This window comes from Cheilinus undulatus, linkage group 18 (genome assembly GCF_018320785.1).
Source record: "Cheilinus undulatus linkage group 18, ASM1832078v1, whole genome shotgun sequence".
Classification (NCBI taxonomy): Eukaryota; Metazoa; Chordata; class Actinopteri; order Labriformes; family Labridae; genus Cheilinus; species Cheilinus undulatus.
In genome coordinates this window covers 6,170,319-6,198,303 of record NC_054882.1, presented here as the reverse complement: position 1 = coordinate 6,198,303, position 27,985 = coordinate 6,170,319, and the positions used below count along the sequence as shown (strand labels likewise).

General features: G+C 39.1%; 2 protein-coding genes across 2 annotated transcripts; both read right to left on the bottom strand.

The window, feature by feature from the left end:
• Positions 1-103: 103 nt before the first annotated feature.
• si:dkey-33c12.3 (uncharacterized protein LOC335380 homolog) lies at positions 104-5,881 on the bottom strand. The gene is made up of 3 exons (XM_041811896.1): positions 4,728-5,881; positions 4,126-4,250; positions 104-309 (listed from the first exon to the last, which is right to left on the bottom strand). Exons 1-3 carry the CDS (start codon positions 5,733-5,735, stop codon positions 249-251), a joined length of 1,194 nt encoding a protein of 397 aa, XP_041667830.1. The 5' UTR covers positions 5,736-5,881; the 3' UTR covers positions 104-248.
• A 12,578-nt stretch (positions 5,882-18,459) lies between these two features.
• On the bottom strand, positions 18,460-19,854 carry LOC121525774 (nanos homolog 1-like). Its single transcript, XM_041811897.1, has one exon. It carries the CDS (start codon positions 19,753-19,755, stop codon positions 19,093-19,095), a length of 663 nt encoding a protein of 220 aa, XP_041667831.1. The 5' UTR covers positions 19,756-19,854; the 3' UTR covers positions 18,460-19,092.
• Positions 19,855-27,985: the final 8,131 nt, after the last annotated feature.

Here is a 27,985-nt window from a genome sequence, read left to right as displayed (position 1 = left end):
AGTGCAGACACTTCGTCTTCATGATGTGGTGTCACAACGTGTGTAGAAGAAGGGGGACTTCTGGTGGACCTCTTGTTTAGTACAAGGGCGCATCTGTCTTGAGGAGGATGAGCTTTGGTTTGAGGTTCGGTTTTGAAAGGAGGAAAGAAAAAGGGAGGGAGATGATGGGGGGAGGTAATGTAAAAAATATGAGCAGGGGAGGAGAGGGGATGAAGAATTCAGGTTTATGCCAGGCTGGTGGCATTTTTTTAATTTAGGGCTGGAAGAGAAGGGTACGCCAGCCGGATCTCCTCCCCCTCCAGGAGTTTTCTGAAAGACAGAAAAAGATTTTACACAGTTTTCATTATTTATGACAAAATAAAGGCTTAGAAACAAGCCTCCAGAGAAAGTCATTAAAAAAACTCTGCATAGTAAAACATATTTCAGTTAGGACCACTTTGTCAAGAAACATGCATGATTTTATAAATATTTTTCATTATCATCTGTTATTAATTAGCACCCTTTGTTGTTTCTTTTTTTAAGATTTATTTTTGGGTCTTTTCTTGCCTTTATTGGATAGTGGAGGACAGATAGACTCAGAAACAGGGAAGAGTGGGGGAGACACATAAGGCAAAGGGCCACAGGCCGGATTCCAACCCAGGCCACCCACGTACATGGCGCGCCCCTGTTGTTATTTATAATTGGCAGTATGTCTGTTCTGGGATATCCTTGCCAAGAGCAATAAACCCAGAGCAGAGCAGGCATCAATGACAACAGAATGACTTTGATTTAGTCAGAAGCAGAGTAAAGGAGGAGCTGGGGTGGAGGAGGGTTGAAAAAGAGCAGCTAGCAGAGGGAGCAGTAGATCTTAGGCTGAATCCCAATTCTCCCCTTAACCCTCAATCTTACCCTCAAGCTCAACCCTCAGTCTTAACTCGCCCCTCAAAACCAAGTGTAAGGGCCATCTCGTGACTTAGAAGTGGGACACCCCTTAATAACAGTTATGATTTCAGACTATAGAGGGCAGTGATGTTCCGAAACTGTGTAGTCTGTCGATTCAGAGGAAGAAGAAGAAGAATGAGAACATGTTAATATTCAACCAATACCATAATATCATTAACATGTATAAACACCACAACCACAGACATATTCAGCTGAAAGTCACCGTATAACACGGCCATTAGCTAATGCGAAACACCAGTTGTAACTCATAGGCTTGTCCGCAACGGCACTGTTACCGGCTTACCATCATAAGAATGAAAGTAAATACGCTACAAAAAGGCAAGTAATCCATAAAATAACATTAAACTAAGATATTGAAGTGGTTCTCGTAATTTTTAGATCTCTATTGACACAGAAATTTACATTTATAGCTCAATTTCTTCCCCGCATTCACCACCATCTTTCTTTGAGTGATAACCCTCATTACCAAGGGAGTTTCAGGAACATCTAAAATTGAGGGAGATAAAGCCCTCAATCTCACCCCTCAACTCCCGGGAGAATTGGGCCCATACTCCACCAAACAGCCCTTGCACTTTGTGGGAACACACATTTTGAGACTGAGGGTTAAGATTGAGGGTTAAGGGGAGAAATGGGATTCAGCCTTAGTCAGGCTAGAGCAGGTTGAATGTGGCACCATGAGTGTGATAAGCCAATAAAATGCTTAGGAGCAGCTGGACGTCAGCTGATGAGGACTTGTGTGAGATCAGAGTGCTTGAGTCCATGGTCTGCCTGAATTAATACTATACATTTGATTAGTCTTAATTGGCCAACTTGTTTTTCTTTTATAAGTAGGTTGTACATAGAGACAGACTAGATTTCTACATTTTACATATTCACATACAGGCTGCCATTTTTGTGCAGTGCACTCTGGGTGCATCGTTCTTCTTTTCACATCATCTGTATTATAATTACCTCCATCTAAATTAAAATAACTTCCTCCTTATTGTCCTCTTGATTATTGGGCTTAAAGCAAGCTGTTAATCTGATTCCACCTGATAAAGGCTGTGATTTAAGCTGTTTACATGAATACTTGAGTAGTGTGGTCATTTCAGAAATCAGATGATGATCAGTTTATAAGAGTGCTCACAGACTTATTCCTTTTAACTGGAAGCCAAATAAAGCCTGTATTGTTTTCATCGTAATAGCTGCATGAAGAAGAAATACAATCTTAAGTCCTGTTTGCCATTCACTGAAACACTGGATTTGCCTGTGTTCAGTGTGGATTTCAACTACTGAACATATTAGTACAGCCCTACATTTGTAACCCCAGCCACAAAGAGACTGAATGACAAAGTTGTGCTCTATTTCTCTAACTTTGCACGGTGCTGTGATGCACAAGCAAATAGCCCCAAAACAAGGGGTCTCTGTCAAGATGGATGGATCTGTGTTTTCTACTTTTTTTACAAGGAGTACAAGAGCCACAACATCATCTTCACTTCTTTTTTTTCTTTACAGTTTGAGACCATTTTGCCTCATTCTGGGAAATTCAGCTTACAAAGACCTTTAGGTATCAGTACGAGAGAGACAAGATTGCAGCCACTGCTCTGAATAATCAATCAGCCATTTAAATAACTTGGATTGATACGAAGAAATGCAAATAACCTAACCTGTTCTGAAAAGACTTAAGACCTCCAGAGGTTTTAGAGTCAGTATGCAAATGTAATTAATACAACATAGGTTTTTACTTCTTTTTTAACATGCAGCAAATTCAGATTAAAAAATGAGGTTGGTATGCAAAGGCCTTGAGTTTGAAGTTACTGTAAAGTAGTTCAAGGCCAGTGCAACCCAAAATACATCAGAAGAACTCTGCAGCTGATCTGACATCACAAACTAGAGTGCGTTGTACAAAAATGGCAGCCTTTCTGAATCGACATGGGGCCTTTTTCCTTCTAAAATGCAGAAATCTTGTGTATTTAATGTGCATACAAAAGATATGGCTGTTAATCCAATAAGGTCAACATGTCTTAAAGGCAGGGTTCCCCTTAAACACTGCAGGTAAACTCTTTCACGCTGTTTTATTTGCAGGAATATAATCACTCTATTTCTGTGTTAAATCATTGACAGTATATTTATCATATTTGGAAAGTTCTTGCTCTCTTTGGGCTGCAAATCTGACTGAAGATTTGTTGTTTTAAACTTCGGTATTTTCAATGCTAACAATGTTGGAAACAACAGAGACTGTATTTTGTAACACCTTTAAAAGGAGATTGGCTGTAGTGCTAGCACATGGGCTTGGCTGTGTGGCTATGGTTGATATTTCTACACATAATTTAATTGATTTTATTAAAACCTGCCTAAAATACACCTGGTGTTGATGAACACTTTGCATTGAATAAAGACAGGGGAAAAATGCTTTGCAGATCTCATCAGATAGGTGCACGCGAGGGCAATCTGTCAAAAAAAACAAACAAACAAACAAAAAAAAAAATCAAAGTAAACTTCTACAGACTGTCTGCCTTAAAAAAATAATGTTCTAAACTTTCAAACTATACATGTTCCTTTTCTTCCTGCAAGTGTCTTATTTAAGTGTTGACTTTAATGATAATGTTGTAGTCTATCATAGCTTGTGTATTTATTGCTTCATACTATCAAAGTATTTATGTCACAGTTGACAACTGACAATCTTTGACGGTATGGCAGACTTTTCTATTGTTACTGCAGGCCCCACCAATCAGAGGTGTTGCTGTGACTTCGCAGATTTGTGGGTATGGTATTGGCTAACATAGAAAATAAACTATGTGTTCTTTAAAGAGGTATACCATCATTTTATTCTCAGATAGCTTGTGGTAAGCCTTACTTGTATATTTCTGGCATTATGGCTTTTAATAGAATCTGCTGTGGTGAAAATGAATGGGATTTTTACTTCCAGAACCACACTGTTGAGCTCTAGACACAGCTGGCACAGTTGGTTGATTGGCCAGAAGAATCATCCCTCCCCTTGGGACAGGGGTCTGCCATGATATCATGCTGTTACGTAGCTGTTGCAGCAAATTCCATCCAGCTTAGACCCTCATCCACCAAGCAAGAGAACCAGGGTCTGTGGAGCACTATTTGGATTTACCATACCAAACTTTATACTCAAACATACTCCACCAAACCAGACCTCCTGGTGGAAGTGTAGCTTCACGTATGCAGCTGTCTTACCTGTACGCTGCTATTTCAATGTCCAGAGCCATCTTCACATTCAGAAGGTCCTGGTACTCTCTCAGATAGCGTGCCATCTCCTGTTTGGCTTCAGCGATGTCCCGCTCCAGCTCACTTATCCTCATCTATGAGACGAGAGAAAGACACAGCCATTAAATCCACAATATTAAAGTTTGTGATCAAGTCACAAAGTCATTTAAAGATGGCACATTTTATGCAGCTTTAAGAGTCCTAGTACCTACAGTGTGCTCTGTCAGGTAATCTCAGCAGTAACCTTGCAGCTTTTCACCTTTGTGTGAGTCCCCTGCTGAGCACTACTGTGTGGGGAGGGTGAAGCTGCTGCAGAGAATAAATTTACATTTTGTAGCAAAAGAAGCATGAACTCCTCCTGCTCTTAGCCTACATTTTTCACTTGAAGGCATTTTTTTCTTCTTAGAGCTTTATATCAATCGTTTTCCATCCCACTGCTGTGCCTAACCTTAATGTAAAGGCCCTACACCAGCCACCTTTCATCTTTTTTTGTCTTACTTTACTTATTTCTGGTCCTTAACATTACTTCCTGAATCTTATTGAGCCAATATTAGAAGTTTTTTTTTATTCACCTGGTACTTTGTCACCTCCTTCGCCTGTGTCTCCTCCAGATCCTCTAGCTGTTTATTCAAGGAGTCGATGATGTTCCGGAGACTTTCAATCTCCGATGAGCGGGACTGAAGCAGCCTCCGGTACTCCATGGTCTCCTCTCGGATGGCGTGCACCGCCTCGTTGTTTTTGCTGGCCATCTCCGCCACACTCGCGAACTTGTTCTTGTACCAATCCTCAGCGGCCTGCATGTTCTTGTTGGCCAGCCGCTCGTACTGCGCCCGGATGTCCCGCAGGGCAGTGGAGAGGTCAGGCCGGGACACCTCCACGTCCACGCTGATGTTCGCCACCTGCAGTTGGGCCTGCAGCTCTGTCTGCTCCTCTGCAAAGACCTTCTTCAGGAAGACCAGCTCATCACACAGAGACACCACTGAGGCCTCGGCGTCATAGTTGGAGAGAACGACCCTGCTGGCCTCCTCTCTGGCCCTCTGCAGAGCCTCCTCAGCATCCATCCGCCTCTTGGCCTCCTCTTCAAACCGCTCCTTCATCTGCTCATACACATCACGGAGGTAGTCTCTCTCCGCCTCCATACGCAGCTTGTCCCCGTTCTCCGAGTCTATCATTGCCCTCAAACTCCGCGCTTGCCCCTCGTAGAGCATCTGGAGACGGGACGGGTCGTTCTGCCGCCGTCTCAGTGCCTCCAGCTCAGCCTGCAGGGCTCGGTTCTGCAGCTCCAGGTGCCTCACTTTCTCGATGTAGGTGGCGAAGCGGTCGTTCAGGTCCACCAGCTGCTCTCTCTCCTGGGAGCGAAGCCCCAGCAGCTCTGTGTTTAGGGAGCTGGCCTGAGCCAGGTTCATCCTTTCTGACCCATCAGGAAGCGAAGAGGAGGCCAGCCTCAGGATCCTCTTACCAGACGGAGGAGCTCGAGAAGAAGAGAAGAGGGAGGAAGACAGGGAGGATTTGGTGGTAGTTTGGGAGCCTCTGTAGCTGTCCCAAGGACGGCGGTAGGAGTAGAAGGAGTCGTAGCTCATGATGATTTTTTTGTGGTGGATTTTTTTTTAGTTTCAGGAAAGGATATGGATGTTTTCAGTTTCAGAAGGTTTCTTTATGTCCCCCTTGTTCTGCACACCATCGGTGAGGATGAGCGAGCGTTTTTGCACTGCACCAGCTCAGTGATGCTGCAGATCCCCGGCTTTTATAGCCTCAGAGAGGCTGACCCCCCTCCCTCCTCCAACACAGAGAAGCATCAGTGCTGTCAGCATTCACAGACCAATCGCAGACTGCTGCAGTGAAGAGAGAGCTGGTTGGTTTTCAGAGTCTCTCTCAGAGCCACAGGAGGCAGAGCTGATGTGGTAGTGCACGTTTTGTTCTTTATCTAACCTAAAAATAGGCTTTCAATTAATTAGTCTCTTTGCTCTCTGCACTTCTGGAGGCATATTTCAGTCTACTTTATGCCCTCAATCTATTTATTTAAATTTATTTACCAGGACAAACCTCGTTGGGATTAAGAATCTCATTTACAAGAGTGTCCTGGCCAAGACAGACAGCAGCACATTTAACAAAGAGACATAAAAAACAGCAGTTACAAACACAGATCAACCAAATCCTGAGTCACAGAGCTGAAAGTCATCATTCTAAACATCTACAACGTGAAACGTCATCCTCCACACAGTGTTAACTTTGCCAGATATTTTACATTTAGTCCTAGTCTTTTGATTAAAGTTTTCATAGTTTCAGTCATATTTTCATCATTAAAACCCTCAAAGACTGGCACTGGTGTATTTACAAAGAAGGGATAGGTTATAAAAAGTTAAATGACTTTTGAACTATAAGTCATAGTCACCTTCTTTCCTCTTGCACCCTGCCATTGTGCCATTCTAATGCTGCTATCCATTCCTTCATAGCCTTTTTGGAGGCTTTTAAGCGAGTCTAAAATGTGAGAGACTTTCTGGGCTCTTAGAGATTTAATCCACACCAGTAAAATTGACATTAAACACGTTTTTGTCTATTTTTAATCAATTTGCAATTTTTGTTGCTGCTAGCAGCTAGTGCTATCGACCATTATGTATTCCACAATGCTTTGTGACAGACTGTGACAACCAATGGCAGGCTGTTCTGTCGTCATGTCATGCTGTATCAAACTGTCTTTACACTTGGATCCTGCAGGAAACTATTAGCTCAAAATAGAGAGAGAGAGCGAGAGAGAGAGAGAGAGACAGAGAGCCTGTGATGTGGCCCTCTGTGTCACTGCAGACAGGAACTGCTTTGAATAATGGCTCAAAAACAGCCATTACAAAGAAGTGCAATGACTTTTTGTATAAATTTCAATAATTTGAACATACTTTTTGTCACAAAATGATTATTTTTCACATTTTCTTTCCCAAGAGATGGGAGAACAAGTTTGTGTAAAAACAGTCTTAGTAATTATTGTTTACTTCGTGTTACACATAAAATCTTTGAGTTTAATTTCCATTTAGTATTTTCTTTTGCATTTATAGCCCTGTATTTTTTTTAAAACTCAAGTGACTTTACTTCAGCACACATATTCCTAAAGTCCACGTTGTCCTAGGGAAAAAAAGGTGTTTACAGTTTGACTGTTCACCACAGGGTTGATGTTTTACGAGCTTTTTAAGACAAAAAGTCAAGGCTTACGGCTCAGAGGGTTAGTCTAGTTTTAGTCAATATAAAGTCCATACATTTATGTAAAAACATTTATACTCTTTGAACTAGTTCAGCTCTCTGGAGTTGTCATGGGACTAAATGACTGAAACACCAGCAAGGTGTTGGCTTTATGCTACCCATCAGTCTGCAACATTGACTTGTGGAGGCAAATAGTAAGCGGTTTGGGATTTCTTCTCTTGTTGAAACTAACACTGCAGTTGATTCCGAGCTTCAGGAGCAGCTTGGACCTTAAACTTCTTTAGCCTTTTCAAGATGCACTTTAGGGACAGAGAGCAAAAGTAAGTCTTGTGACTGAGTCACAGAGTAATGACTGTTGCTTCAGCACTTTCATATGAATAAAATCACACAAGCATGACAAAGTTAGGTTTAGTGTAGCCCAATAAATCAGATCGTGCCAACGCTTTTGTCTAAGAGTGACCAATGAAGACCAGACAACTCAATGATACAGAGAGAAATGATGAATTGAAGACCTGTGATTTGTTCAATCAATCAGTTAATCTTTGTTTGTATAGCACCAATTTATAATTGAAGTTTCCCATGATATTTTACAAAGAAGGCAGGTCTAGACCATCCTCTCTGTTATGGCCTATTTTAATAAAGATCAGTGTTAATCAGCAGGAGTACAGAAATAGCAGTACTCAGCCCTGTTACAGTGGCAACAAAAACCTTCTCTTTAGCAGGCAAGAACCTCAAGCAGACCAGACTCATGTTGACAGCTCTCTGCAGAAGCTGTGATGAGGTTGGAAAGGGCTAGAAGGGGGTAGGGGTGGAGAAAAGGAAAAAGATGAGAGGGACAAGAGAAACAACAAAACAACAAAAATAAAAGACCTTAACCTCAATAGCCCCGTGGGATACAGCAGTGATTTTCTGTTTTCCCCCCAAGGTACACTTAAAATCAAGCCTAAATCTCAAGGTACACCATATTCATATCAATGCAACAGAGACCCTTCAACATGTCTTGTAAACTCATCAATTAGTGTGTAGTTGTAATAAAGACAAGTGACTGCACAGATTCCTACAGCCCAGCCATACTCACCTCAAGCACACTGCTGTGCCTGGGGACAACTGAAAAACAACTGAAAAGACAAACAAACAGACACTTAAGTTTACCTTTTTGCTGCATATATTTTGGCAATATCAGCCTTATTCACAACTGAATCAATCTGTTGCAATAAATCCAAAACTTTTGGTACCTGTTATAAGAATTTTTTTCACCAAATAATCCTTAATATATTGACAGCATATGAAGAAAAAGCACAGTCAAACTATCCCAAAAATACCCCAGAAGACGTTTATGTTTTCTAAGATATCCAGTTTTTGATACTTTGATACTGCATGTTTCAAAATGACGCAAGAATAAGAATGGCTATTTTAATGTTTGATAGTTTAGGCCATGCTGACACAAACATGTTGCAGTATCTGTAGTTGCTGTTTAGTCGTAGTATTAAGGTATGGTTTTTCAAATTCATGGCATACCTAGGCTTGCCTCATCACCATTTGGAAACCACTGGCTATACAGTAGCCAAACAGTTAGGCCAAACAGTAGTTAAAGGAAAACAAGACTTATTCCTGAAATAAAAACCCAGTTGCAGCTTTAACTTCTTTACCAGTCGCTCAGTGGGAAGCTGAAAAGACTCTAAAAGGTATTTATTAGACAATACAGACTCAATAATATAACCTTGAGATGTAGTCATGGGCAGGTTCAGTAGCTTTTTCTTTGAGTTTGGAAACTTGTAAGCAACAGAGAGCCTGGTGTGATGTAGGAGCAGAGCAATAAATGACAGTGTCATCTGCATATGGTGACAATTTCCACTGGATGCATTATGACCAATACTTTTGAAATAAATGTGAATATAAGCGGCCCCATGACTGAGCCCTGAGGCATACAGTTTCAACTTCAAGATACTTAGAGGTAAAGCAATGAATGCTTAAGTGCATCATTTGCGATTAGAATATGGTCTTCAATACACTGTAATGAAAACTTGAAAATGTTGTGAGAATGACTTGAAACAAAGTCTTTTCTACATCCCAGTTCGAGAGAATCGATACTTAGAGCATAAAGACAGACTGATGGGGCTATAAACCTCAGCATCCTGGCACTTAAAGATTTTAATCTAATACATTACAATGAATTCTTGGTACTTAAATTGATTAATGTGGGTGATAAATGTCAACTGACGCATCTTAATGCTTCAGATCTAAATAAATAATCCCAAAGTAGCCCATGCACACATATATCTCTACTATATCCCACCTGTTTCCATGTTACAAACATCTAAATAGCTTTTAATTCTTCTCTTTCTGATCATACTTTCTCTTTAACAGGACCTTTATAGCTCTGGGTGTCCTTTATTAGATAGGCAGCCTTTTGCGATGACCTATAAACTGCTATTGATCCACGAGTATCTTTAGACGGATCTGTTTGATCCATTTAGATAACAAACTGATGAGTCACTGATGTTCTGACAGTGTGTGTGGGAGACACCGCTGAGAGAAGAAAGTCTCGTCTGCTGACACAGAGAAACCCTCCTGCTGTTTTACATCCACAGATGAGTCAGAGAGTAGCCATAAATCACCCTTAGTTTTTGTTTGAAAAGCAGGCAGTACACTGGGGTTCTTATAGTGAGTTTATTTATTTATTTTATTTAACCAGAAAAACCTAATTGAGATTAAAAATAGTGGAAGATGTTAAAAATTCAGCTCACTTAGGAAAAGTTTCTCTGACTGTTGTATGACCGTGTCTTTGAAGCAATGTTGTACTCAAGGGCAAGGGTTGGGTTATCATTATATGAAGCCAACTGTCTCCAGTGCTTCTGTACAATTTAGACAACATAGAGGGAATTACCTACAGTTTTTGATTCATCATTCCTCTCCTATTCTCTTATCTTACGAACCCTGTTATACCACCAGCCCAGTGATAGCTAAGGCCAGAAGCATCATGTTTTTGAGTTGTTTGTCCATCAGGACCATCCTTGTGAAGGGGATATCTGAAGAACCCATTTGGGTATTTTTTTGCAGACTTTGCACAGATTTCCACTCTGATTCAAGGATGACTTGAAGCTCACAGGTGAAGGTCAGTGAGTCTCTATTTCATCAATCCTTAGGCTTTTTGTTCAGCTTTTGCTTTCCAGGCCATTCTACTAAAAGTAATATCTTTGGAATACTTATACTTTGACATTCTTCATACTTTGCCATATGATCATCATCTTCTGAGGATGAAATCATTCAATTTTGGAAGGTAAGGTCATGGGGACTGTATGCATCCCTTGCTTCTAAACAAATTATCTCATGAATGCCTTGAGGGATTTTCTTCAAACATTGGACTTACAGTTGAACTGATATGATTTTCAGGTCAAAGGTCACACTGGTTGTATACATCCCTTGCTTATAAGATTCTATGAATCACACTACTATAGACATAAACATCTAGCCCTTCTGTTTGACCCATAATTGGAAGGATATAACCACCAGGCTGTATTCCTTGCACAGTCCCATATTGATTGTTTTGGTTTGATGGTTCAATTTGGGCTGGTTTGGTTTAGCTCTGTTCTGTTTGGACTAGTTCTGTTCTGTTTGGTTTGGTTTGGGTCTGTTTGGTTTAGTTCTGTGTGGTTTGGGTCTGTTTTTTGGGGTTAGTACTACGTGTAGGTTTTTGTCTGTTTGGTTTGGGTCTGTATTGTTGGGTTAAGTTCTGTTTGACTTGGTTTGGGTCTGTTTGGTTTAGTTCTGTTTGGTTTGGGTCTGTTTGGTTTAGTTCTGTTTGGTTTGGGTCTGATTTGTTGGGTTTAGTTTTGTTGGGAGTTTGCATCTGCATGGCTTGGTTCTGTTTGATTTGGTTTGGGTCAGTTTGGTTTAGTTCTGTTTGGGTTAGTTCTGTTTAAATTGGTTTGGTTCGGTTTGGTTTAGTTCTGTTTGGTTTGGTTTGGTTTAGTTTTGTTGGGTTTGGTTTGGGTATGTTTGGTTTGCTTCTGTTGGTTTGTGTGGATCTGTTTAGTGAGATTCTGTTGTGTTTTTATTGGTTTGGTTCTGTTTGTTTGCACTGGTTTTGTGTGATTCTCTTAGGTTTGGTTCTGTTTTAAGGTTTGGTTTGATGTGGTTCTGTTTGGTTTAGTTTTTTTGGATTTGGTTTTGTTTTTAGGTTTGGGCTGGATATGTTTGATTTCTTGTGGTTCTGTTTTGTATGATTCTGTTCAGTTTGATTTGGTTTTGGTCTATTTGATTTGGTTCTGTTTGATTTGGTTTTGGTCTGTTTGATTTGGTTCAGTTTGATTTGGTTTGGTTCTGTTTGATTTGGTTTTGGTCTGTTTGATTCTGTTCAGTTTGATTTGGTTTTGGTCTGTTTGATTTGGTTTTGGTCTGTTTGGTTTGGTTCTGTTTGATTTGGTTTGGTTCTGTTTGATTTTGTTTTGGTCGTTTTGGTTCTGTTTTTAGGTTTATTTTGATGTGGTTCTGTTTGGTTTAGTTTTGGTCTGTTTGGTTTGGTTCTGTTTTATTTGGTTTTGGTCGTTTTGGTTCTGTTTTTAGGTTTGGTTTAATGTGGTTCTGTTTGGTTTAGTTTCGTTTGGTGAGGTTCTGTTTTGATGTGTTACATGATGCAAAAGCTTTCAATTGCAGAGAGAGAGAGTTAAAGAGGCATCTTTTAATTCAGTGCATTATCTAAATCAATGGTTCTCAGCTGGTGGGTTGGGACCCATCTCAGTGGGTCACAAATGTATTCCTGGAAACATCCATGGAACTCTTTGAAAACATGCCTGTTTTTTTCTATCTCTTGGATTTGTCACGTTTCATACTGTTTAAGATCCAAACCGTACTATTTTTCTAAAATAAATCAGATAAAATATTAGAAATTTGATCATAATTTCTCAGAGAGGAGTTGATGTCGGGTCCTGAATGTTCAGTTGAGAAGCACCTGGTGAAATGAGTTAAATCATTTTTTTATCAGTAAATGACCGTTATTTGTCAGCATTGTTTAAGTCTCTAATTGTTTACTGACTCTTGAAGTCTCACGAACAGCAGATTTTTTTTTCTTTATGATGAAATGAAGCCGATGTTTGAGAAGCATACAGCATGTCCATAAATATTACAACAGTGATGAAGATAAGAAAGCCCTCAACCATCACCACGTTTTTTCTTTACATCATGTTTAGCTGCTTTAGGGACAGAAACGAAGAGCTAAAGCCTGATAGTAGCCGCAGAGCTGATGGAGGTCATCACATCATTTAAGCTGAAAACCAGGAATACTAATCGAACCACTGGCACGTTTTCTTAGTATTAATAATGGTGGTGCAGGAGGTCTGTTTATGTTGATGCAGTTCTAAGCAGTTGCCTTTAGAGGTCAATACATCTCATTGATTACTTTACATTTAAAGAGACAGCTCATCCAAAACTGCAACCAGAGCTTTTCTCCTCTTCTGTTTAGCTGGAGTGTGGAGAGTGTGGTTTCTGTGAGGCAGCAAGATTATTAATTAAAAAGCTAAAACAGTGACTTTTAAAGAATTTATAGGACATTGATGCTCACAGAAATTTGGAGACCTTTTTGAATTTTTAAAACATTTCCTCTCTGTCCTTACAAAAGAAATGTTGATACTAGTATACAGTAATGTGTTAACTTTTTATTCACTGTTTGCATGCCAATGTTTTGATAAAGTACAGTTTATTAGAGCTGCATTCTTGTCTTGTTCTTGTTTATTTACACAATTAATAGATCCATTCTTAGTCAATAAAATATCAAAACTTCAATAAAATTTGCTGTAGCCATTGCAAAATGCTCCCATCTGTTTATTTCTGTAGTTATGATATCAACAGCATTAAAAATGTAAAAGAGAGAAAGTGTTCACTGCATTTTTTTGTGAACCGCTGTTCAATAATTAAAGCTGCTGACTGTGAAAATAATGAAGGTAAACTATGATGATAAAGAACATAGGTAGGGCTTTTTAACAATTGCATACTATAATGTATTATAGGTGATGCTAAATTCATCATCTATAAAGATTGTTGAGACATAATGTAATTTATCAATAGTTGTTTGTGTTTTATTGTTGATAGAGATGCACTGTTTGTAAAAATTATACCAATGTTAAGAATAATAGTGAAGCAAAATGCCACTTCTTTTGGTGTGTGACTCCCACCATGCCAACTTTTTCTCTCCTCATTCACCATGAAAAAATATCAAGTGTGTCCAACAGGTGATGTCTTCTGCCCAGTAAAAATCTATTTGATTCACCTTTTAAGTTTGCCAGATCATTAATCGGTAGGAAGCAACATATAAATATTGGTTACTTTGCCAATGGCTGATGTTTGTTAAAGGGGACATATTATGCAAAAATCCCTTTTTCAGGCTTTTCTAACAAAATATGTACCCCTGGCCTGTCCACAATCCCCTTAAGTACCCGAAAAATCCACTCCCTCCTCTTCTCTCTTTCTCTGCTGAAACAAGCCGTTCTCAGATTTTCCCCTAATGATGTCATGTGGGGAGTTAGCCCCACCCCCAGGTTCAGTTGGCCCTCCCCGTTTGGAAGAAAGTTCCGCCCTCCTCTTTCCCTGATCTTCTCAGCTGCCAGCTGAGAGGAGGATAAGGAGAGCCACATCCATTTCTTGAGAGGGGCGGGGTCAGGGGTGGAGTCAGAGGGCTCAGAAAAATTTAAAGCCACAGATACAGAAACAGCTCGTTCTGAGCAGGGCTGAAACAGAGGGGTTTTTAGACATACAAAAATTACTACAGTGTTTTTTCAGCAACAGACTTCACAGGCATGTTTGGGGACCCCTGAGACCAATATAAACTTGTCTTAAAAGGATAAAATTTGTCCCCTTTAACAGGGCCTGTATCAGCTGATACCGATGTAAAACTGATGCATTTGTGCATCCTTAATTGTTGGTGTGATGGTGTATTTACACTTCATGCATAAATGATTTACCATTTATTCCAAAATATTATTGAAAAGTTGGCAGAGGTTTATCATAAGATCATTTATAAGTGTTAGCAGTCATTAAGGTGTGTTTTGTATAATTTACACAAACGTGCACAAGTAAAAGGTTGCTATTATTCCAACATTTTTAACGTTGATGTATTTGTAAGAATAAAACAATATTGAGAAGTGTTTTGATACTCCTGTGCATCCAGTATCCATTATCTCTAATTGGGTTGATGACCAAAAAAATGCAGACAAACATTTGCACACCTTCTAGCTATATTTTACAAATAGGGTGCAGCATTTTCTACATTTTTAGTAAAGACAGGGTGAATGGGTTTGCCTGCAGTTTGTGGTGGACTTATTCCTTCCCTACACATCCATCTTATGAAATACACATGCTCTTTTTTAACCTTGTGGTGCCTTTCATTATTATCAATCACCAGTATAATTGATTTTGTATGGTTTTGAACTAGAGCTGGGCAATATGATTTTTCTTCACACCAAACCAGATAAAAGAAATTGATCTGTTTTATTTCCTGCTTAAAAAACTATGAACGAAAAGAAATGACCTAAAACACGTCTTGCTTTTATTTTATCAGTAGAATTTAACAAAGTTAGCCGTAAACTCATCTTTGAAAGTGCACCATAGTCAGCGTTAGCTTTATATTTATACTTTACTGATTGTATATTTTGGTGTAAGTTTTATTCTTCTCTACATTTTAGACAGCATCAAGTACTGCGTGAATTAAGTGAGCATTAAAAGACAAATGGAAAGGTCCAAGCTTTCTGTCAACAACATGACACTGGAGAGTAGTTTGGCATAAACTTCACAAAGAGAGAATGAGTCCATAGTTCATCAGGACAGCTGTTCATTTCGTTTCAGACTCAGTGTGATTAGTAAACTTTGATTAATCTACTGTTTACTTTTACTTGAGCAGATTTACAAACTAATATTTTGACTTCTACTTAAGTAAATATAACTAAAGTGACTGTAGCTTAGGGCTGAACAATGTTGGAAGATAATTTAATTGCAATTTTTTTACCCCAATATTGCAATCACAATTTGATATGTGATTATTCCTTAACTTTCTTTTATTCCTAAACAAGGACTAGACAATTCTTTAAACATGTCTAATTTTAATGATCTTGACTCACATTGCAAATTGGATATGAATTGTGCATTGAAGGGTTTTTCTCATTCTTATATCTAATAAGAAAAAAGTACAAAAATGAAGAAGGTTGGATTTTTTGTAGATTCTTCTAAAAAAAAGGCAACTGAACAATAGTATGATATGTCATGCATAACATCTCTGCTGCAAAAAAAAAGTTTAAAACTGGTATTTTGATACAAATTCGACGTCAAAGAAATATTGCACCTTCTGCGATTTGAAAGCAGGCCATGCTTTGATTTAATCTCATTTTCAATTAATTACCCAGCCCTACTGTGGGTTTACTGAAGTTTTAAAGTCTTACACTTTTGCCACCTCTGACTAGTTTCAGGATTTATTTAAAATGACATTGAGGGTCTAAAAGTTTCTTTTTCTGCTTAACAAATTGAATTGACTAAAGTTTCTATGTGACCTACAAAATAAAGCAAACCATTAGAAGGATATGGATTATTTCTGTGTCTGTATTTAATCGATTGTCATCTCTGCTACTGGATCAGTGTCAAAGGAAAGTTTTCAGAGCATGGACCAAGATATATTTAATTCAAATTTCTATTTAAAAAGAGTCAGAACTAGGGATTTGATTGGTTAAAAACTCAGTGGGATGTTTTTTCTTTTAGTTTGTGAAAAAAATAGGAGTTTTATCTTTTGGTATACTTGCAATAAAGTCCAGTCTGATTCCTTGGTCTGGCCTATTTTTAATAGTTGGCATCAAAAAAGTATCAAAGCCTTATTATAGGTTAGTAGATGTGTTTTTAGCACAACTAATACTTCAAGTGTGCAGTGATTATAAAGTGCGTTCAAAAAGGGGCATTTAATTTTAAACTCTGAAAAGCCACAGACATGCAGGGACGTCAGGAGGTTTTTAAGAATCTGTCACCTTGCAGGTGAGCTGACGCATTTTTAAAATTGCTTTAAGATCATGTTGTTAATCCTAAAACTGATTGCCTTTCTACAGTCTTGTCTAACTTTGAGAACACATAAAGCTCATTCATAAAACATGCTACTCTGATAAAGACACCACAGCCTGAAAAATTCCCGTAAAGGTTTTGTATCACTTTCTGCTGATATACTAGTAGGCCCAGGAGATCAACAAAGAGACCCTTCTGCAACATCCAAACCACTAAAAGATGCTGCCATTTCATTCTTACAACACTAGGTGGCACCCTCGCATTGCATGTATTACTATTGCTCCCTCTTTTCTTTAGAAATACTCTTGTGAAAATGCACATTCACACTAATCTAAACAGAGAAAATTACTTAGTGTGGTTTCATTGTGTCATCTACATCATAGCCTGATGTGAAAGTTCGTTTTTTGTCTCATAAAGTCCAAGAAAAATGCAAATTCCATGTTTATTCAGAGATCATTTACAGTGAATATATTTCCCAATGATACATAAGGTAAAAATAAGTACATAAAACATTTCTATTGACAGATAAAGACTTTGGAATGTCAGGCTTCTCATTGCTAAAAATGTTCACCTTTTTTATACATTTACAAGAATTACAGGAAAATATTTCACATGAAGAAGTGTTTTTTTAGTCTGAAGAGCAGATTTACCTTCCTTTGTTTACATTCAGCTGCAAAGTACAACACACATAAAGTCACGTAAAGAATATAAGACAACCAACATACAGAAATGAGCTTTGAATACAAAAAGAGTCATCCTTTGGTAGAAAACATCAATCTTAGAAATAAAATGTGCTCCATAGAAAGATCTTGCATGTTGCATGGCCTGTCTGTCAGACTTTTTATACATCCACGGGGCCAAACATTCATCTCAGTTCAGAAGTGCTGCAGGGTCATTTACGTTGGCATCTCATGAAGCCAGAGCTGTTTGCTCTGGCACTCCGGCTCGGCAGCAGCTTCTGATGACAGCATGAAGGTGTTCATTCATTCACAGGTCGATCTGTACAGTACTTTGGTTCAGTTTGATCACAGAGTGCTGAAAGACGAGGAGGAGGAGGAGGAGGAGGAGGACGGGGCCAAAATACTGCGCACAATGCGTCCATGTGTAAACTATGTGCCCACAGAGTCACAAGAAAGACCAAAACCAACGGAGCAGTGACGCTTGAAGAGAAACTCATCCAAAAATCTTCATCCAGACTTGTCTTGTGCATGAAATGGAGCAAAGAACTGCCTACAAGATGAGTTTTCTATGGAGGATACTTCAGACCAGGCATGAGAAAGAAATGAGAGGAGGAAGATTTTTTTTTTGTTGTTATGATGTTCAAAAAAAAGTTGATAAAACACGAGAAAAGTTGTTAGGTTGACATACTGTTAGGACGTAGTTTTGTTATTGACTTTATTCTCAACATTTTGACTTAATTTCTTATTATTGCAGATTTTTTTTCACAGTATTAAGACTATCTTTCAATTTATTCACATTTTCCTCAACATTTTGACATTTTTCCTCAACAATTCTTCTTTATTTTAAAATATTTCAACATTTTCCTCAACATATCGACTACTTTTCAAGATTTGCATTTTTCCTCTCAACATTAAGATTTTCTTTGTCGATATTTTGACTTTTTTTCTCAACATTTCACATTCCTTTCCAGCAATTTCACTTTTTTTCCAATATTTGGACTTCTTTTTTCTTGAAAATGTAAATTTTTCTCTTTTTTTAGCTTTTACATTTGCTCTGAAAATTTTCCCTCAATATTTTTTTCTCAACATTATGATATTTTTCTTGATGTTTAGACTTTTTTACTGCAATTTTTTTTTTACCTTTTGATCAATATTTCAATTTTTCTTCAAAATTTTAAACCTATTTTTGTTGATATTTTTGTCATTTTCCCTCCAAAATTTGATTTTTTGTAAACATTTTTACTTATTCTTCACTATTTTGATTTTTTCCTCAATATTTCAACTTTTTCCTCAAAATTTTGACTATTTTTCTCAACTTTTCATATTCCTTCTCAGCAATTTGACTTTTTTCTTCAATATTTTGACTTTTTTTTAATTCATACTGTTTTTTTCTTGAAAATGTACTTTTACATTTTCTCAGAAAATTTTCCCTCAGTATTTTTTCCCCCAACATTATGATCTTTTTCTCAATATTTGGACTTTTTACTGGATTTTTAAAACCTTTTGCTCAATATTTAGATTTTTCTTCAAAATTGTAAACCTATTTTCATCAATATTAATGTCATTTTCCCTTCACAATTTGATTTTTTGTAAACATTTATACTTTATTCTTCAATATTTTGATTTTTTTTCTCAATATTTAAACTATTTACTCAACATTTTGACTATTTTTTCAACATTTTTATTTTTCCCCTTAATATTTTGAATTTTTCCTCCATATCTAGAATTTTTTCTGTAGCATTTGACCTTTCTCAACAACTTTTGTCATGAGATTTTGACTTCTTTATTAACTTTTATTTCAAACAATTGAAGACAATGTTGAGGAAAAAGTCCAGAACGATGTTAAAGTACAGTTTCAGCGTGACTTTATTAAAAAAACGTAACTTTGTCTCTATTTTTAGTCTTTTTTCGCAGCATTCTGACTTTTCCCCCTCAACGTTTCGACTGTAGTGCCTCACAGAAAATCCCTCCCTCCTCTCATCGTTCCTTCTCCCTGCCTTACCCCAGAGCTCCTCTGTAGTTTCCAGTGCTGCTTCCTTCAGAAGATTTTCAGCCTCTTCCCGATCGCTCTGCCCCCCTTGGCCACTCTCTGGCTCGCCTGGTCTTTGGACAGCGGGCAGTACTTGATGGTGTGCGCGTTGTCCCCGTTGGCACTGCAGAGAGGGCAGGTGTACGCTCTCAGGATGGGGCACAGCACCCTCCCGTCCGCTGTCTTTAGGATGTGGGTGCCGTAAACCTCCTCTGGGGCGCCGTTATTCCGACAGAAGACGCACACTTTGGGCTCAGGCTTGCTTCTTTGAGTCTGTTTGCGCCTCCTCTCCATGGAGAGCAGGTCGAGGCCGGTGTAGCTCCCTCTGTAAGAAGGCGAATCTCTGTCTCCGAGCGGGGAATCGCTGGAAAGGTGTTCATACGGCCTGAGCAGAGACATTCGCTCCTTCAGGTCGTAGATGGAGATCGGAGGAGAGCCCGGGGCTGCGCAGCAGCACTCCAAGTGTCCGTCAGCGTGCCCAATTACGCACGAGCAATCCGAGGAGTCATCCTCCAAGCCCAGCGTCGCTTTTAGAGACTCAGTTATGGAGTTAGGACTACAGGATGGACTGTGGATCTTATTTTTAGCCACAAGTGTGGACAGGCCGAGGTAGTCGTTCCAGAAATTAAAGGTGTAGTCATACGGAGAGTAACCACGGTCCAAGAAATCCATCCTGTCAGCGCGCAGAGACACTTCAACGTCCGCAGAAGAGAGGGGCTGTTTGGGTAGGAGTGTCTGTCAGCATGGGGAGTCTGTGGATGGCTCTTCTCTCTTCTCTCTCTCAGACTGATGTGCAGAGAGCTCCACATGTCGGCGCTGATAAAATCCCCGGAATAAAACACGGGGGCGTGGCTTCGTTCAAGTTGATGATCCGTGTGGATCCAGAGGAGGGTCCACAGAGCAGAGCAGGGAGCCACTGAGCTGGGAAAATCCGTCTTTCTTCCAGGATATGACCATTATCATGGAGAGAGGGTTTCTTTGTGTTGGGAGAGTTATTTATACTGATGGAGACTGATGTACTGCTGCTTCTTTCCTTACAGTGGGGCTTTCTTTGTAGGAGGAGGCTTTGAAAGCTGAAATCAGCCGTTCTTTGTCCTTTCCAGTTTTTTAAAATGACAGAATTATAAACTTTAGTATGATACTAGTAAAAAAAATAATTGTTAGATGCTAAAACTTTGGAAATAAATGTATAAATGTCACTGCAGATGAACAGTGGAAGTTTTCACATGTGAGGAACATCAGTGCTATCTGAGAGTGAGCTGCTTCACCCAGACAGTGGACAGCCTGCTGCTGACATGGTGCTTGTTTCTGCATTTTCATGTGGATGAAGGTGTTTTTTAAAACATAGAATATGTGATCAGGGTTAGTTTTGAAAACAGAGGAGGAAAACCTGCTTTTAAAAATACCTGCCAGAGACGAGGCCTAAGGCTGTGTCTGCAACAAGATACTATGATGCTGCTACATCCTCAGACATGTGTGCTGCATATTATGCTAATGGCTACTGCAAGTTTCACCATATTTAAAAGGCTGTCATCTCCACATCATGTTACTATATCACTGTTCTATTTCGTCTCCATGCTTTGTTGTCAAGGCAGCACAAAGCTAGTGCAACAATCAACACGCATTCATTTTTTATGCAGGTGGTTATTGAGTGTTATTAAACAGTATTTTAAACATTACAGCACAGTTACTTCTATTCCAAAGTGCTGGTTGGCCGAGTATCGCTACTGGACAATCTGAGGGCTGCAGTGCACTGTTGGTCATTCTAGTATGATCACAGTAATCCCATTTCATTCTTTAAAATTTGGGCTAATCTACTTTTGCAAAAATTAAACTGCTTTAGCTGCTTGTCCCACTTATAAAAACAGCAAGTAGCCTTCTGTGCAGAGGTGTCAAGTAACTAAGTAGAAATACTTCGTTTCCTTACTTAAGTAGAAATTTTGGGTATCTATACTTTACTGGAGTAATTATTTTTCAGCCTTCTTTTTACTTCTACTCCTTACATTTTGATGCAATTATCTGTACTTTCTACCCCTTACATTTTAAAAATAGCCTCGTTACTCCTATTTCATTTCAGCTTGTTTTCATTCCGGCTTGTCATCATTCAAAAAAACACAAATAAAAAAACCCCAAAACCTATCCAGATGAATCTCGCCATCCGGATAGAGTGAATTTGATTGTGGTTGGATGAGAAGTATAAACATAATACCATTCTGGCACCCTATTGTTTTGTACGTGATCCATCACACCTGCACACGACACAAATCACGTCGCACTCCAGCAAGGAAATAGCAGACGTATGTAGGCTAGTACAACGATGTCCGTGGCAGAGACTCGAGGACTGGAGTGAAATGTCCCAACCAAGCACCAGCGAGGAGGTTGGTAGTACACATATATGGTTCTTGAATGTATTTGCATTTTGCATTTATCACATGTAGATATTTATTATCCATCCATTTTCTATACCGCTTATCCCGTCCCTGGAGCCTATCCCAGCTGTCACTGGGTGAGAGCCAGGTACACCCTGGACTGGTCACCAGTCAATTAGGGCTGACATATAGAGACAGACAACCAGGCACACTCACACTCACACCTACAGCCAATTTAAAGTCATTAATTAACCTAATGAGCATGTCTTTGGTGGTGGGAGGAAGCCGGAGTACCCGGAGAGAACCTGCGCATGCACGGGGAGAACATGCAAACTCCGCACAGAAAGTCTCTGACTGGGAAGTGAATCAGGGACCTTTTTGCTGTGCAGCCCTGATATTTATTATGAATTAGGTTAAAACGTGCAGTTTTGGGCACAGCTTAACTTTCAGTCAGTCTATAAATGGGCAAAATGGAGCTGAGGCAGGTCTCCAGCCATGGGCGTAGCACAGGGGGAAAAGGGTTCTGATTACCCAGGCCCACAGTAGGAAGGGGCCCTTTAGATGCCTACAATGAAAAGAGTGTTTTATTTATTTTTTTTCCTGGTAACTGGTGTCAATATTGAAGCAAAAGTGACTGAATGAATCGGCCCACAGACTGAAATTTGTATTTCTATTTGAAATAGACTAAAATAAAATACTGGGGGGCCTCTGCTCCTCCCTTAATAATGTCCAAATGGTGTAGTCCAGCATTTTGAAATAATGGAAGTAAATTCAGTTTAACCATAGTAAAAATATCGCTCATACATGGAGAAATTATGGTTCAAAAATATATTAATATGCATAGATATTTGTCAAACTTTTGCAACATTTGTTGCTTGGCTAGCCAGTTAAGGGGGCCCTGTGTAATATTCTTTCTGGGGGCCCAGAATCCCGAGCTACGCCCCTGCCTCCAGCCTCCTGGCTAACAGACATAATCAGAGATGCGTGAAATCCAAGGATTCCTGGCCAGGGCTGGGTAGCATTACTTTTAAAAGTAACTCTTTATATTTATGTGCTACACGATAGGAAATGGAGCATGTTGGAGTGCTTTCGCATTACCGTGAATTAAAACCCTCCTCCCACCCATAAAAACAATGCCTTCTACATTTCTGTATTTCAATTTCTTTATTCTTTCTACAGCGTAGTTTACATTTTTAAAATCTGTCACTTTGCAACCTAAAAAGAGAAAAAAGCATGATAACCTTTACAGCTCTTCATATGCTCAAAATCTGACAAAAAACTAACTGGGAAGATGCATACAGTATTACACACAGGCTGTGTGTAATACTGTTTGCCTCATTGAAATGACATTCAGCATGAATAGTGTTAAAGCATACAATTTAGGACTCAGCCTAACTTTCAGTCAACCTAGAAACTGGCAATGAGGTGGAGCTGAGGCGGGCCTTTGGCCTCCTGGCACACAGCAGTAATACACCCACTTGTCATTCAAGTTGGCCTCACCCTTAATTATATATGTTTATGCAAACTCCAAGCCTAATCTGCCATAAAATCTGGAATTTAAATTACCTCGGTATGTAAGCCGCAGTCTGTTTTTGAAATCTCCCAAAGGGAAAAGATTTAAGCTGCTTTTTATTTCATTCCCCAGAGTCCACAACATGAAGTTCCTGTGCCACCGTGTCGCTCTTTTAGTGCTACTTGAAGAAGAAATTATTCATTTAGTGGACCCCCACCCACAAAAAGGATTCAAATTGAAAAAAAATTAAACAACAACATTTCAAACATTTATGTCTAATCTTAAAACATTTTAACATTAATATATTTTGGATATTTTGGTTTGCAGATGTCCTTAAACATCTGCCTTTCCCTCTTATTCAGTTATAATGCCATTAAATACCCCATTTTTGCCCTTTTTCACCTTTTGGCCCATTTAAGCTACCTTTCATCATTAGATATCCCTTTTTCCAATTTTTTGCTCATTTTTGTTATGTCTTTTTGTCACTTTTTCCCAATTTTTGCCACTTTTATCCTATTTTTGGCCCTTTTTTTTAACCATTTTTTGCCACTTGTTTCGTCCATTTAGGCTACCCATTGCCATTAAATACCACTTGTTTCCTTTATTCCCAATTTCGCCACTCTTGACTGCTTTTTTCCCCATTTAAGTCACTTTCCACTCATTTTTTTGTCACGTCTCACCCATTTCTGCTACTTTCTGACCATTTTTCCACTTTTTCTCCCCAGTTTCGCCCCTCTTCACCCATTTTTTGACCATTTTGCCACCTTTAACCTATTTTTCTTATTACTTCAAGGTGTTTTTGCCACTTTTTACTTCTCAGATTGTGGCTCTTCCAAAGGCATTTTTCAACAATTTGGCTCTTTGGTTGAGTAATACTGCTCTATAGCATAGTCCCTATAATAACTATAAGTCTCTCCATTTTTCTCCATGCACAGCAGAGGCTCACAAAGCAAATCACCTTTTTTCTTGTTTATGGTTCCGCGCCTCCCCTGAAGTTCTGTGCCCCCACCCCCCCAGGGGAGGCCCACCTCACACTTCGAAAACCACTGAGCTACAGTATGGTAATTAAAATCTCTGCCTCCACTCTGCCGTCCACCATCTGAAGTGTTTCCAGTCAAACCAGCACTCCGTGGCAACAGTACCAGTACATACCAATTATTTTTTAAATGCGTGATTATGACCTACTGAGGAAGAAAAGCGGTTAAAAAGCAGCATCAAACCCTGCCTTTCTGGCCTATGTTATTATGTATTTTAGCTCTCTCTGAGCAGTGAACCAACTATTTGCAATACACAAAAAATGGAATTGATTTTTCAATCACATTGGGTCTTATTCATTGTGTTACAGTGGCAGCTTTATGCATGGCATTGTGTGTTGTAGCTTTTAATACTGGTCGGTAAGTTGCCCTGGTATTTACGCTGCAGCCAACATTTTAGAAGAAAAATTAGGTATGAAAGTTTTGCTTGTACACCAGATTTTATAGTCTAAATCGCCATTTTTAACAATGAAAAGGTGAGCTATTCAGACCAACTATTCAACTACTGGATCAGCCTATAAAATATTTATTTATTATGTAAAACTGGGCATTATAACACAGGTGTTCATGGGTTTTCTCTAATTTTTGGACCACAGTACACTTGAGAAACTACAGACTTTGCTGCTAGACATGCAGTTGTACCAAAAAAATATTGACCTTTACAGGCAAATGGCTTAGTCATTATTGTGTTGAGGTGAATCTTACAAGATCTGCTCTAGTTACTGGTTAGTTAGACTCAGGGACAACTATGTGGTTAAAGAAATAAATAAAACAGCACTCAAGTTCACCAACAAAACAAAGGAGACACAGGAGTCTTTGTTTGGGTAAAGGAGGATGAGGACATGATGTGCAGCAACTCCACAACTGTGACCTTTTGTCATAAAAAAACGACAAAAATGATGCATTCAAGGACATAAAGAGATCCCTCTGTGCACCAATGAGCCTATAGTTTACTATATTTGTCAATGTAAAGCTGCACCTGTTCTGCTTCCCCAGAATCGTCGTCTTTGTGCTCACACCAGCAGCCCTCCTCTGCTCCATTGTCTCCTCCCTACAGTGGGCCGTTTAACTTCATTAATATGCATTAAAACAGAGTGTGCCGCCTGTGTGCGTGTGAGTGTGTCAGTCACAGCAGTGAGGCAGGCTCCCCAAAAAAGAAGGGCTTGATAACTGACCGGGACAATGGCTGTTACTATTTTAGTCAAGTGAAATATTGGGGGGAGAAAAGTTCAGACAAAGTCATTTGCATATCTTAGATATCAAATTTAGAGCAGAAATCTAGTTTTCAAGCATTGTGGGGGTTTTTATTGATGAAATAAATCAATAATACCCCTTCAGAGATTTAAATCAGCAGCAAAAAGATCCAGCTGGCAGCATATTTGACTGGAAAGAACTCAAAGGTATTATCCTAAAGTGTGTAATCCTCCCAAGACAGGGTTTAGTGTGATTTAAGTCACTTTATCACTACTTTTAGGGTACTTTTAGCTGTTTTTGTACACTGGCAGTCCCCTTAAATACTGTAAAAGGGGTATCTATTTTGTGGTCAAAAAGGATCAAGGCTGAAGTCAAATCATGCTGATATCAACAAAAGAAAAAGTGTGTTTGAAATTTGCATGCTCATATAAATCTCTGAATGTATTCTATGCAAAGATAAAACATGGTAGCTGCTGTAAAAGTTCCCAGCGCGTGCAGACAGCACAAAGCGTGAAGAAAAAATCATGTTAGCGAGACAGTTTCCTTGTATGTGAGAATAAATTATCATCAGAATACACCACATGGTCCATTTTCAAGGTCACCTCCGGCTCTGCGTGCACAAAGGAAATCATGAGAGAGCATTTAAAAGATGAATGGCTGCCAAATCACAATAGATAAATTGCACTAGAGACAATATGACATGTGGCTCCGCTGCTTTAGGGTGCATATATTGCTATATCTTAATGCAAAGCATGCTTGGCTGCAACAAAGAAAGTATTGACAATGAATATGAAATACATTCAGTTTACATTTGAAGAGGTTCAATCAGAGCAACAGCACTTTAGAAGGACTGCAGCTGATCTTACAGGATGATTTCTGCTATGAAAAAGCCACTTTTCAAACACAGGAGCGTAGAAAAAGAGCCATGAATGAGGAAAAGTGGCTTTAAAACACGATGAATCAAAAGCAGAAGCAATTATAAAGGAATGAAAAAGAATGGAAAATGTTAAAAGCAGAGAGAATGGTGATAAATCATCCCAGATTTATTAAAGACTTAAGTGCATTAGAGAAATTAATCAGTCAAAGACAGAGAAATACAATTATAAGTGGCTCCATCTGTGTGGGGGATGAAGGCTAAACAAAGCTTCATCTTGGTTAGCTTCAACAAAGGATAACCAGAGGGTTTCCACTTAGAGAGGCTTCAATAAAGACAAAAATGAACATTTGAGGACTCTTTTATCTGAAATCTGTTAGTTTAGCTGTGAATGAAAAAAAAGATCTTTGTATCTACAATCATAAAGCTGCATGTGTTTATGATTGTCAACAAATAGCAGAAATTGCCATCAAAAGTTTGATAAACACTATTTTTTTAAACTCTGCTGTCTTTAACCTTGAAAAATATCTAGTCCTGTTTTTTCTCCTGCTTTGTTGCTCTGTCATGAACAAACCAAGTTTTTTAAAAATCTAATTTAGATTCTTCTTCTTTATTATTTAATCCTTCGGTTGCTGCAGTTTCAAGACATGTGTCCTTAAACATTCTGATCAATATTTCCCTCAGGATCCATATAGTATAGTCCATCCATCCATCCATCCATCCATCCATCTAGCCATCCATCCATCCAGCCATCCGTCCATTGGTCTGTCCATCCATCCAACCAATCCACCCATACATCCATCCTTCCATCTAGCCATACATCCATACATCCACCCACCCACTCACCCATCCATCCATACATCCATCCATCCATCCATCCACCCACCCACCCACCCGTCCGTCAGTCTGTCAATCCATCCATCCGTCCACCCAACTATCCATAGATCCATCCGTCTGTATAGCCATACATCCATCCACCCGCCCACCCAGCTGTCTGTCCATCCGTCAGTCTGTCAATCCATCCATCCATCCACCCACCCATCCATACATCTATCCATAGATCCATCTGTCTAGCCATACATCCATACATTCACCCACCCATCCATCCAACCGTCGGTCCATCCATCCTTCCATTCATCCTTCCATCCATCCATCCATCCATCCTTCCATCCATCCTTCCATCCATCCATCCATCCATTTAACTTTATTAAAGTGCCTTGAAATATTATGAACAAATGAATCTAATTTCAAGACACTCAGCAAGTTTATTTTCTTGCCAAATTACCATTTTGTGACTTATTTCTTGCAAAGCAGACTTTTTATGTTTCATATCTGAATGTGTCTAAAAATTAGTGTGATTAAATATATCTATTTAAAGGATTTCTTTGGGGGCTTTTTTGCAATTGTTGCGTTAGGACTGAGCTAAACTGGCACCAAATACTTCCTTTTTAAATCAACTTTGGGGTCTGTTTTGGGGACATCTGAAGAGGGATAGGAAAAATGAGGAGAGAGTGTAAGGGAAGTCATGCACCAAACAGCGCTGAGACCGAGTATTGATCCTTGGACCAGTGCATTGAGGACTATAGTCTCTATATATGGACGCCTGCTCTACTACTATATATTTAAAGGGACTGTCAGAAATATTTTCAACTAGAAATGAGACAAATACAGCTGTGAAGATTTGATGTTTTGCAGGGTCAAAGACATTTTGGACAATACTATCCTTCCAACTTTGTGGCACAGTTTGGGAAAGGCTCTTTTCTATTCCAACATGACTGTGCCGAAGAAATGACTAAAGACATGGTTTGATGAGTTGGTGTGCTGACTGGCCTGCACAGAGCCCTGACCTAAACCCCATCAAGCACCTTTGGGACCTTTGCCTGGGGCCACAAAAACAACCACCATTACGTACATGCAT